The following is a 13,366-nucleotide window of genomic DNA, read 5'->3' on the forward strand; positions in this document are numbered from 1 at the left end:
TTAGGAGACAGGCGCCCAGTCCCCTGGGGCACAAAGGTCCTCTGGCTCCGCTGGCTGCTTAGTTGGTTCATTCACCAAACATTCCGAGCTGATCGATTCTGGACCCGATGCTACACAGTGGGAACACCGAATGCCCGAGACAGAGTCTCTGCCTTAAGGGATGAGGCCCTTACAAGAGCCTTCAAACTCTTACCCACAAGGCCACCTCCAGGGAAGGAAGTCCTCTGTGAAACTGATGAAGATTTATGCACAGAGATGGTCATTGGAGTTTTACTGACAAATGTGAAAAGTCGGAAATTCTTTGAATGTCCAGGAATAAACAAAAGGTTCATATTTTAGAGAGTAGCCATTCGGTAGGCTCTTCTGTGGCCTGCATTCATTCATGTAGTCATTCAACAAATATTCATGAAGTACCTACTCTGTGCAAGTCTGAAGCTCCAGCCAGAGGGGACAGGTGTGAACAATAGAGAGGAGGGTCTCACCTTCCCACAGCTTACAGCCTGTCGGGATGTACATGTGTGTTCGTCTATATGGGAGCGATTAGGACTAGGAGAAAATTAAGTGGGAAGGGTGTTTAGGGAGTGGCAGGGGCTTCTCTTTGACACAGGTCATTGGCTAGTCTTCCTGGGAAAGAAGTATTTGAACAGAGACATGGAAAACTATCCTTTGTGGTGAGCGCCGGGTGTTGTATGGAAGTGCTGAATCGCTATGTGGTAATATTACACGGTAAGTCAACTCACCGGAATTTAAATAAAAACTTAAAAAACAACAACTATACTTAAGGAAGGGAAAATGCTCCCAAAAGAATGTCACATTGAAAAAAAAAGGTTAAAAAACAGTAATCAGTATAATTGCAGTTTTGTTTTTTAAGTACACACACCTACGCCCACCTACACAGACGGACGCAGGTGCGACGCAGGCGCGCACATGGCGTGCACCGGACCAGAGCCTGGGTGAGTGACGCGTTCCTTCCACACACCAGCCCGTCTGGTTCCCCAGTTGCCAAAGCCATCCCTTGGTTTCCCCCCAGAAATCACACCCTTCAGGAGACCTTCCCTGATCCCCTTACATCTGGCTTTAAGTTTGGCTCTTACCCCTCGACCAGGCAGAGAGCCCACCTTATGCTCTGGACACATGACATGACATGGTGTGACCCATGTGTCTCCTCACAGAGTGTGCCCTAGGATGGCTTTCTTCTTTTGGTGAGGTGAGGGGTAACCGAGTGCCTCCTCTCGTCATTGTTCTTTAAGCTGGCTGATCAAAGTCTTCTGCTCAGGGGCGCCTGGGTGGTTCAGGCGTTAAGTATCTGCCTTCGGCACAGGTCATGATCCCAGGGTCCTGGGATCGAGCCCCGCATTGGGCTCCCTGCTTGGCAGGAAGCCTGCTTCTCCCTCTCACACTCCCCTCGCTTGTGTTCCCTCTCTCACTGTCTCTCTCTGTCAAACAAATAAATTAAAAAAAAAAAAGTCTTCTGCTCAATCTTTGGACACATACCAATTCAATCTAACTTCACAGATTGTTTCCTAAAGTCCCATTCCCCCCACTCCTTCCCCCTCCATCAACCTTAGTCCTTCCTACCTGGAGATTTTAGGGCAGCTGTTGCCCCCACACCTGGGAGACAGTGAACTTTACAGCTCTGAGATGTCATTCCTGAGATGTCACTCCTGAGAGGTCACCAGCTTCATTACTGGTGAATTCAAATTTTTTTCTTTTCTTCTCTTAGCTTTTTTTTTTTTTTTTTTTAGCATATGTACTTCTTGTGTAAATCGTCTGTGTGCCTTCCTACTCTGCTGAATTTCAGGACTTTACATACTGACTTTTGTAAGCTTCGGATATAATAAGAATATTATTGGTGCTCTAAGAACATTCGAGGGGACGGGCAACGGAAGAAGGCACCAAGGGAGAGAAGAATTATTTGTGTAAAACACAAAGTCTTCTGCATCTTACAGAAAAATCACCTAACAGTTAAACTGCAAATACATTTGGCAACTATATTTGTTGCAAGCTATTCTTGTAAAGTACTCGTGCATCAACTGGCAATGGCAGGAAATTTCTGGACATTTCGGACAATAAACAGAAATAAATCCTAGAGCTCACGGTCCAGGAGGGCTCGAAGAGCTGCCTCCTTCTCCAGAGAAGGAATCTGAGAATCAGGGAGACGCTGTGCCCTATGCTCCACCACCCACCAGGGAGTGACACTGTTGCTACAACAAACTGTGACCTCTCCTTGCTGAACAAAAGGACTTCTGAAAAGGGGGAAGTGGTCCAATAGTAGCTTCTGCCTTCAATGTGGTCTGCAAAACCTCAGAACAGGATGCTCATGAAAACACCAGACCGTCCTCAGTGACGTACGATGCCCATATTGTTGCCACGGGGGAAACCCAAAAGGGGGAAAAGCCTTGCAACCTCAGATGAGCCAAGCAGGGTGGGCCTTTACAGACCCATCGCTGTTACAGACCACTCCGGGACACAGACGGACTGTCCAGCAGAACGGTGTTCGGTGGAGGATTAAGTACAGACAGAAGCCCTCAGTAAGACCCGGCGGATACATCCCAAGCTCTGTGCATGGTGAAGGGCCTGCGTGTCTTGACTTTGGAGAAGGAGGCCTTTTGTAAATATACGAACATAGCTGGATACTATGCACGTGAGACAGAAGGTCAGTTCCTTAAGGAATATGGTTATTTGGACAAGTTAGAGCTTGCTGGCTAACTGGAGGAAAATGGCGCTTGGGAAGTCACCCCTGCTGGGAGCCATTCTCTGGGGACGCTGCTGGACGCTGAGGGGAGCCACCTGAGTGCACAGAGCACGTCCATTTCTCATCGCCTTTCAAGTAGGAGGAGACTTTCTCTTGAACGTTAGGAGCAAACAAGACGCTTCTGTCTGTGGAACAAAGGCAAGAAGGGAGAGCAATGGCCTCCGATGCCTCTTATTTAATGGGCAGCTTAAAAACCAACCCATTTAAAAAACAACGACGACAACAACAACAAAAAAACAAAAAGAACTAACCCGCTTCAGGTGCAAGACTCGGAGAAACGAAGCGGAGCACAGTTCAAAGGCACAGCTGACTGCCAGGACCTCTCCCCGCTAACCTCACGTCCCTGGATAGAGCAGCTATGATCACCTACGGGCACCCCCAAAGCCTGGGAGAAGCAAACCCAGCCAAGCAGCCTTGCGCTGCCAACCTCCCCAGGCCCATTTCCTTTGCCACAGCGGGATCTGAAATTAGTGATTTCAGTCTGACAGTGCTTTGAGCAGAAAGATCTATTTTTAATACAAATAAATGGAAAACTTATGGATTAAAATTCTGAGGTCTTTGGAAACTGGGAGATCGGGGCTATTTTCTGCCACAAGGAGAGTCAAATGTCCGACTGTGCTGAAACAATTCTACATTTGGTTGAACCATGTACTTGGCATTTGCAAATTCACTGCTAGTGAGAAAGGACCTTTAAAAAAGCCCCAAGGGCCACGGCCCCTGAGGGTAAATTGCTCAGCCTGAATTCTTGGGCCCGTCACTTGACAGCAGAAGAATTAATGCCTAGGGTTGAAAAAGGACAGTCAGGGCTGGAGCAGAAATAACCAGCAATCACTTATCACTTGCTCTTGCAAGACAGAAGCCTCTCGACTCTGAGTTGACCCAGGGCGCCGTGCATGCAGCAGGCCCAGCCTTGAGCACACGGACAGCCGGGTCTGGCTCTTCAACATTCTACACCCTTTGCCCACCTCCTACCCAACGCTTTCAACACACCCTCCTCCCCAACTGCTGTTCCTCGAAGACCATCAACCTGAGTCCATATTGTTCACCCTAAATTGTTGGCGCAGAACAGATGTTTCTTGAATCATTCTACTGAAGAAGGTCATGGAGTCCATTATTCTCACCACCATGCCACTGATTCCCATCATTGGGCAAGTCTGGGAAGCTGTGATTTGTTACAAACATGTGCATTTGGAATAATGGAAATAAAGGAATCAGGTGAGGGAGCATTAGGGTCTGGGAAGGTTCCCTGGTGTTCCTGGACCACCCCCAGATGAGATGGGGTGGAAGAGGCACAGGAGGGAGTACGCAAGGATACCCACTCCACAAATAGTGGTTGCCTTTGGTAAGTGGGACAGGGAGAAAAGATGGAGTTCCATCCAGAAGGATCATACAATGTAGTTGAGTAAATGCCTAAAGGAAACAGAAGAGGCTGAAGGAAAAGCTGTTTGGTGCCTTGGAAGCAATGAATCTGGGAATGAGTCTTCTTGGGAAGAAAGTAGCCAGAAAGTGATCCTGTCCATGTGAAGTGGTGACTGCCTTCAGAAGAAGTACCATGAGGAACGGCATGGAGATCACCCACCCCTTATGGAGAGAAGCAAAGTGGTAGTAGCCTCTCGAGAGGTCGAGTCTCCTGAATCCTGAAAATCAGAACTTGAAAAGCAACTGGCCCTGTTGTACAGAAATCATCGACTTAACCACAGGCCTCACGCTGACCCACTGCCTCCAAATGGGACAGTCCACACTTAAAACTGGTTGACCTGCAGTTCCTGTTCTGTTTCGTAAGTAGTTCTCACCCCTAGCATCTCAGACGATTTGAGAATTAAGGGTAATCCACTTGTAGCACACCTTAAAATTCATATGAAGAACAAAGGACACGAGTCAGCTCCTAGCTGCCTGATTGAGGGAAGGAAGCCTCACCACACGAACATTATCTGTCCTGAAAGCTTTCTACACTTTCTACACTCCCTTGAGTTCCCAGCCGAAGCACTCGTGAGTCTTCTGGAAATTGAGCTGTACTAAAGTGTTTACGTGGTCAATGAGGAAAGTTACGTGAAGTAATTTCTCCTGAAGCCAGTTCCTGATTTCTCTACATCCTACTCCCCAGTCTTCTGTGCACACAGCGGACCTCAGGATGGCCAGTGCAGACAAGAGCCCATTAGGAAGAATAATGAGTTACTATTTATTGTGTGCAATGTGCCAAGTCCTGTGCTGTTCATCCTTCCAGCCCATGAACCCATCGTGTGTCTTAATAGCACTGGTGTCCCCCTGACCTTGGGGAGGTCATCTACCACCCCTCCTGGGCCTCCATCAGCTCCCCTGTAGAGTGAGGGTTGAGCAGAATAATTTCCTCCATAGAGTGTGTGTGTGTGTGTGTGTGTGCACAGTGTGTGTGACTGTTGGAGTAGGTCTGCCTAAAACTCGGCTTAATCTAAGGACTGCTTTGTATGTTTATTACACCGTACGTCCCTCAGGGAGTTACGTGCTTCTCGCTGCAATTTGCGTGCCTCTCCATAGAAGTCACGTTTCTGAAAGACCGCGAGAGTTGCTTGACTCCAGCAGAAGGAAACCACAATATAAGAATTTCAAATTGTTAAGCGGTATTTTGACTTGGGAAAATAGGAAATTGCCTTATTAAAAAAATAATTTATCCATGGAATATTGTCCACATGGCCTAGTCTAATAATAAGAGGATTTCGATTTTGTGGACATCCTCTTGAACAATTTGGAAATTTTCTAATAAGCCAACAGAAAGATGACAAACAGTTGTCTGTCCTTTTCTACTGCCACACAGCAGTCTAGGAATGTGTCTGTGGGTGAAATTTTAATCTGTGGATTAGAAAATTTTAATAACTAGCAGAAAAATTCCTCCTAGCAAAACCTACGTGACAAACTCATGGAGCCGCTGATTCAATCCAGAAGCTGAGGTTTCTAATGCACTGAGTTTCCTATCTTCTTGCACCCCTGCAGCACGGCCATCCTCCGCCACCAACACATGACCCCTGCTTCTTCCCTGTCCTAGCATACTGGAAGTCCGCCCCCCACCCCAGAAGTCTTCTGATCCCTACCCACCTCTCCATCTTCAATCTACCCACTCGCCCTCTCGCACGTTTTTTAAATGGTCTTATTGTTTTTAAAACTTTATTGATTTTTAAACATTTATATACAGTAAAACGCACAGATCTTCAGTGTAGAGTCTGATGACTTTGACGTATGCAGACCCTCTTGTTACTATCACTCAAATCAAGACACAAACTATTTCCAGATCCCAGAAAAGTCCTCCTGGGCTCTTCCGGTCATTCTGCTGCCCTCTGCACCCAGAGGCAACTAATGTTTGGATTTCTAGCACCATAAATGGGTTGTGCCCAATCTGGAATCTCACATAAAAGGAAATCATGCATCATGTCCTCTGCTGTGTCTGACTTTTTGGCGCAACACCTTGCAAGATTCAGACGTGTTGCTGCATACCTCTTTCTGTTTTATACTTTTAATGGTTTTCTAGTATATTGGGGACTATGATGGAAAAGTTGCTATAAACGTTCTTGTAGAAGACTATTTTAACCCATATTTTGGTTGCTCTTGGCCACTTACCCAGGAGAGAACTTGCTGGGTCATAGAGTGGGACGCATTCATCACGACCTTGCACGCAATGCTCCGGCCTGACTCAGTTGTTTGAATTCTTCAGAAGTGCCCACTCTCCCTCTTGAAGGCTCCACATGACCTTCCCCTCCCATCACCTGGGTAATTCCTACCCATCCTTCAGGTCCTAACTTAGATGTTACATGTCAAAGAGCCTTCCCAACAAAGGCCTCGTCCATGCTGAGTGCCCCATTAACGCCTGTTGGACAGATGGGTATATTGACTGATTGGGGAATGAAGAGTCTCGGGAATGATTAGCTGGCCCAGTGTTTTTCAAATTGCCCTCTGTGGAACTCTTATCATTGTTCCGTCGCCTCAGAGATCACTGGACGGGGACGGGTGGGGCAAGATGGGCCGGCATCGGGTTGAATCAGACCATCTTAGCGCATTCCCACTGGTGTCACTATGGAAAACAGTACGGAGTTTCCTCAAGGAATTGAAAGTAGGTCCCTGTTCTAATGAGTAGGGTCAGAATTGGTGATCGAGGGCCAGCAGGTGCCAGCCTGACTGTGGAGAAGCAATGGGCTGTGTTTGGTACACATACCCATGAAACCAGCTCTCAACCGCTACAGTCACTTGGAAATCATTTCTCTGTGTGTACCATTTCCTTGCAAGAATTAAGAGCTGTGTAAAAACTACAGAACGAGCTGGAACACCTCTGATGGCGGGGGTCCCTGTTGTGATGTATAGTTGTCTTGTCTTGTGAAAACCCCGTGTTAGAAAAGGGCTAATGCCAGCTCCACTGTGGTATGAGACTATCTCCAGCTCAGCAAGTCAAATCCCTGGGTGGTATACACTGTGGCTCGTCGAATGCTGTCTTCACAAATTGTGCCAAGTAGCAACTTAACAAAACGGGAGAGTGTTGCACACACTCAGAGGAAGGGCGCCATGCTTTCGGGGGACCAGCCACGATGCCCTGACTACAGGTCACAGGCACAGCCCGCAGGGCGAGCCGACTGACCACTTGGGATACCTTCTCTATCTCATATAAGCACAGCAGCACGAGCTAACTTGCTGAATGACCATGTGCTGGAGGTGAGCTGAGTGGTTCACACGCATTCTGGAACTTCATGTTCCTGGTGACCCTGCAAGGGGTACTATGGTTGTCCCCATTTTCCAAACAGCGAAGCGCAGAGTTTCTGCCCCAGTTGTTAGCAGGGAAACAGTTGAAGCAAGATTCCAATCCACTCTGCTCAAATCAGCTTCCACACGGCAGTTTACCTTCTTTCACCTTCACTGGATCTCAGAAAAGGGGGGTCTACGTTTAATTGTTCGGTGATTAGATGAGGTGCTGGTTCAAAGAAGCTGTGACCTTGCGAGCCAGGGTCACTTTCTGCGGCTCCTTTTGTCACCATCTGCCTGACGCAGAACGAATGCTCAGTGGGACGTCTTATTACTGAATGTGTGTGGTGTTGGCCCCCAGACTGTCTGAGGGCAGGTGAGCCATAACCTGAAGAAGGAGGCTCCCTTGATTTTCTTTAAAAAGACAAATTACAATCGAGATTGACAGATTTTCAAACACGTCCTTCAAGGGGCATCACAACGAATTTACGAATTTGGAGGGTTGAGACAATGGGCTGGTGCAGCTCACAGAGGAAGAGACAGCAGCACGGACACTGCCCTCGGGCAAGGGGGAGGGGGTCGAGGGGAAAATGAACTGAACTCCTACCTAGGTTCCTAGGCCCCTCTCCTGTGCATGGCCACACCACCCACAGTCTCCCACGAGGAGACGGAAATAAGCAAGGTCTGTGATGTTCTCACAGATGTTCAACCGACTGTATTCATATTTTGTTCTAAATTCGTTTCCGAGCACTTATACAAACCAAAAATATTAACATATTGCACACTATCATTTAATAATCAAGAGCGTAGGTGTGCTGCTATGTCGTTTGCAGGATTGGGGACAGATGTTTGAGGGAAGAGACGGAAAGGAACGCATCTTAAATCCTTCTTTTTGCCTGAAACCCTCCCTGGCACCTGGTTTCAGAGCCTTTTTCCTGGCCTTACCCAATGTTCCTGTGTGTAGATGAAAGAGAAAGAAAAGAAAAAAAAGAAAAGAAAAGAAAAGAAAAGAAAGAGAAGAGAAGAAAAGGAAAGAAAAAGAGAAAGAAAGAAAGAAAGAGAAAGAGAGAAAGAGAAAGAGAGAAAGAAAGAGAAAGAAAGAAAGAAAAGAAAGAAAGAAAGAAGAAAGAAAGAAAAAGAAAAAAGAAAGAGAAAGAAAGAAAGAAAGAAAGAAAGAAGAAGGAAAGAAAGAAAGAAAGAAAGAAAGAAAGAAAGAAAGAAAGAAGAAAGAAAGAAAGAAAGAAAGAAAGAAAGAAAGAAAGAAGAAAGAAAGAAAGAAGGAAAGAAGAAAGAAAGAAAGAAGGAAAAAAGAGAGAGGGAGGGAGGGAGGAAGAAAAGACTGGAACTTTGGCGCAGCATTTGGATGCAAAATAGAATTGAATACAGGGTGGCTGCGAGCTGCTTTCAAGCTCCTAAGGACCGAATTGCTGTTTGCTAAGACAATATCACTTGCCCTCCCCTGGACAGCAGCGTATGTGAGACATTTCCTGAGGCTGCAGGTGCCCGCACACGGGGCCTGGAAGCATTCCCGCATGTCCGTGCCCCTCAGCAGTCACGGCTGCCGCATTTCGCTGGCAGGCTCTGATGTAAATACTAGAAGGAGAATTCTTGCGGGTGCCTGGGTGGCTCAGTCAGTCAAGCGTCTGCCTTCAGCTCAGGTCATGATCCTGGGGCCCTGGGATGGAGCCCCGCTTTGGGCTCCCTGCTCAGCCTGCTTCTCCCTCTCCCTCTGCCCACCCCCCCACTCATGTGTGCACACACGCTCTCTCTCACTCTCTCTCTCTCAAAATAGATAAATAAAATCTTCCCAAAAATAAAAAAATAAAAGGAGAATTCTTGTTATTTTTCTTCCCCATCTTTCATGTTTAAAGGAAGGTAGGGATGGTTCCCTGGCAATTAGGAGACCAGGAGGGCATAGGGAAGGCTCCTTGGCACAGTTGAGATGTGAAACCAGTGAGACTGACGAGCAATATCAGACCCAAACATTTTCTATAATTTTAAAAGAACAAGAGACAAGCGCATCCTGGACTTGGTAACATTTATTCGATATTCTGTGAAATTAGCAAGAATCAGAAGAAGCACATATCAATCCAATGCAGCCACAAACATGTCCTGGATATAAATAAAGATGCACTATGGGAAATACTCACTACGGAAGGAACTAGTTCTCTCTTATATTGACTACCTCTTAGCAACAAACAACTCCAACCTAAATTTAATTTACTCACAATATAAAAACCTTGACTTTTAAAAGGAAATAGAGATTCGGTGCGATCATCATTTGCCCCACGAGGCCCTTTCGCTGCAAGATTTCAAGGCCTGGCTTGACGACTGTTACGAAAATGACAAAAACGAACTCAAAGGAACATTTCTGCAAGGTTCAACGGAACAGTGCAGAAATAAGTTACTTACCCATGCACAGAATAAGGCAAAGGCTAATTTCATTCGGGTTAGGAGTAATAAATGCAACTAGTTTCTTTTTCACGAAACAGACATTTCAGACTTCGTTTTAGGTTACTGGGTATACTGTTATATGGGTCATACTCTACATGTGTTCCCTAACTACTCAGAAAGCCGGCACTCACACGTCACATAGAAACTTCTCTTCGATTAGACTTATTGTCTGTAACAGCCACAGAAAGCCAACTGCATTTCATAACGGCATCTACCATGGGAAGAACACACACTAGTCGAAGCATACAGTTTAAAGAGCTGAAAGTACATTAAAACGTAGTCTATGGAGTTCACAAATTTCGTTTTTTTAAAATATTTTTTCCAAACTAAAAGCTGCAGAAAATTAGTTCTTCGATAGTCTACAGAAATCTCTTGAGCAGCTACCATTTCAAATTTCTTAAGCTTTTTATTTTCTTAAAAATATTTAAATGAGGGTAGTATCCCATCTTTTTGAAAAATAATCCCCAAAAAAAGATTACAAATCTTTTGTTTTAATCAGTGTGACCAGGGGTTTGTCATCGGGGCTGTAGTCCTCATAGGCGATGGGGGTCACGTCGTACATCGCAGGCCGGGACTTCTTTCCAAACCTGAAACCACAAGGGAGAGAGGACCCTGGTTAGATGAACAGTGGATTTCAAGTCCTATGAAAGGCAAGTGGTGAGAATACCTTAAATTCAAGAATCAGATGGAACAATAAAAATACCCTAAAAAAGACATTCTCTAGCAAGCACAGAAATTTAAGAGATCCGGATATCAACGCTGAACAAGTATGCATTTTAGTCTCCAGTGCAGGAGATAAAAAAAGGATTTCACGGAACGTGGAGTCCAAGTGAATGTTGAAGCTTCTAGGTTAAATCCTGGCAAAGCAGTCAGGCCTGACAGCCTACAGTAGGTTTTAAGACATTGTCTACCTATTTGTGTTTTTGTTCTGAGACCCGTAACTGTCTGGAGAGGCAAGTTTCTTTTCTTTCCATTCTAGTGCCTGGAACATACTCATCTTTCTGGGGACTTACAGGAAGGCTAGGAAGGCTCAGAGGTCATCTGAGATCCTGACATGAGGGAAGGGCAGAGGGAGGAAAGGAATTCAGATAAAGAGATGTTTGTCCACGACACCCGGCACCCACCATCCAACCCCACCCACCTGTTCCTCCCCACACCCCGTGTACACACAAGCCATTGTTATTTTCTCTGATCACAAGCCACTGTCCCAAAAGATCTGTGTGTATCTCATTCCCCTCAGCAGCAGTACTGACGCCCAGAAGCCAGGGGTGTCAACATCCAATTTCAGGACTTCCTGCCAAACCAGTCTTAAGATGGAAGATTATTAAAATAAAGCCAATTCAACTTCTGGGTGGTCTCTTCCCATTGAAGGCCTCACCTTCCCTAAAGTCCCTGGAGCACCATGTGATTTAAACAATCTTCTACATTTACCCATCACGCCTCCTCCCTCGGATAGACCATATTTTTAACCATTTCAAGTCTATCTAACAAGGTTCAAAAAGGAAACATGTAAAGGACCTTACACTTTAAAAAGGTTGGTGGGATGGGCCCCAAAGACTTCAAGGGGCTTTATCTACCATGGCTTTCAGCCTACCTCCCGGGCCCCCATTCCTACTCTTCCCTTTGCTATCTTGGAAAGCCGGTCTTCTTACATACAGCGAGGAGAAGTAGGATGGAGTGGGAAAGGAGAAAATGATGCATTCTTCATCAGATCTTTTGTTTTTAAACAGTCGTCAATCTTTTGTTCTGATTCACTCAAGATTTACAGGTCTTCGGGGGCGCCAGGGCACAAACCGTGCCAGATGGGTACCAGGCAAAATGCAGACTTAAAGAGCTAACACATTCTGCCACCAAGAAATCCCAGGGTAGTACCACGAGATGAAAAAGCTTTCGATAGAACCCTGTCTAAGATGTGAAGCCTCCCTGGTGCGTGCATACACGCGGGTTGGCTTCCAGCCTGTGGTCTGTTTATCTAAATGGAGTGAGGCCTGCATCATCTGAGACTAGGGAAAAGGAAAGAGCAACAATGTAAAAGCCAACTGGACCCGAACACTTTCTCCCAAGACGGAAACTTTTAGAAGCTACTTTAAGGGGCAAATATTTTTACAATCTATTTCTTATAAAACAGCAAGATACTTTGGTAACAATACACCACTAACAATATTGATTCATTTCCAAAGTCAGCCAACCCCAGGGAAAAGCCCTCCGGATCCTCAGTAGTAGTCATGGGACAGTTTCCTGGGGGAACTTTCATGGGAGGGTCAGCAAATCACAGATGGCCTACTAATCAGTTGGCTGGCCAAGAGGAAAAATCCAAGCAACTTAATAAGTTGAATATGTGTTTAAAATATCCATTTTATTTCTTATATGATTTCATAGTTTGAAGAAGAATCTGGGTCTCCAAAATCTAGAAAGTTAAATGCCTCCACATTATGCAATCTACCGACAAGCTATCATTCAAAGGGCTGTCATCTTCAACTGTCATCATGGGGCTGACTATTGACAAGGCAGGTTAGCGGACGGGTGTTTCAGATCCACTGAGCATAACGAGGCAAGGGCTGAAAGCAGTCAGGAGCAGCCATGCGACCTCCGTACTTGCACAAAGTCAACTGAAGAACAAGAACCTTGCTTCGTATCTAGACAAGTCACTGGCTGTGTGCACGGTGCTATTGAGATCGACTCCAAACCGGTATGGGTCATGAAGCATAATGCTGGTTACAGAAGTAACCTGGTCTTCAAAGGGCTAACACCCCCAGCGCTATCTTGGAGCTGGAATCCCTGTGCTATGACTTTACTAGTTCCTGAGAAGCCTTTCCAAATTCCTCAGGTGAGATACAGAGGTCTCCACCCAAAGTGCAGTATCCACCACAGAGAAGGAAAATGGCTTTTAAAACACAACAAATTAAGGGGCGCCTGGGTGGTTCAGTCAGTTAAGCATCTGACTCCTGGTTTCGGCCCAGGTCATGATCTCAGGGTCCTGGGATCGAGCCCTGTGCCGAGCTCTGTGCACAGCGCGGAGTCTGCATGTCCCTCTCCCTCTGCTCCTCTCCCTGCCTGCCCTCTCTCTCTCTCTCTCATTAAAAAAAATCTTTAAAACACACTAAAATGAAACAAGACTTTCCTTGAATCTCCTACACCTACCACAGTGGCAAGCTCACATCTAGCAAAAAAATGAATGTGCATTCCTACTTAAATTTATCATCCCAAAAGCTTTTTGTATTTCCTTTGTGTCTCAGAACTGGGTGGATGTTAAGAACTAAGCTAACACCCATAGAATTCCATTTAAACTCTCAGGCACTAAACAAAGTAAGAGCTTGCTTGTGTTATGGTGGGAGTATCTATGTGACTGTTTCTTTAAATAACACGCTTTTGTTTTGGTTTTTTTTCCTTATCACAAAGATACATTTTAAATGTAGAAAACAAATTTGAAAAAAGAGAAAATTATAAAGGAGACCAGGG

The 13,366-nt window shown here is 45.7% G+C and overlaps 1 protein-coding gene across 1 annotated transcript in view; it reads right to left on the reverse strand.

Annotated features, from left to right (window-relative positions):
• Positions 1–9,474: 9,474 nt before the first annotated feature.
• Positions 9,475–13,366, reverse strand: part of DNER (delta/notch like EGF repeat containing) — a 300,909-nt gene continuing 297,017 nt past the window's right edge. Inside the window, exon 13 of the mRNA XM_087864128.1 lies at positions 9,475–10,494. Coding sequence (XP_087720254.1) covers positions 10,383–10,494 — 112 coding nt within the window. The 3' untranslated portion in view covers positions 9,475–10,382. The remainder of the gene's footprint in view (positions 10,495–13,366) is intronic.

The sequence above is a fragment of the Ursus americanus genome, chromosome 1, assembly GCF_024610735.1.
Source record: "Ursus americanus isolate L20-20 chromosome 1, mUrsAme1.1.p, whole genome shotgun sequence".
Lineage (NCBI taxonomy): Eukaryota > Metazoa > Chordata > Mammalia > Carnivora > Ursidae > Ursus > Ursus americanus.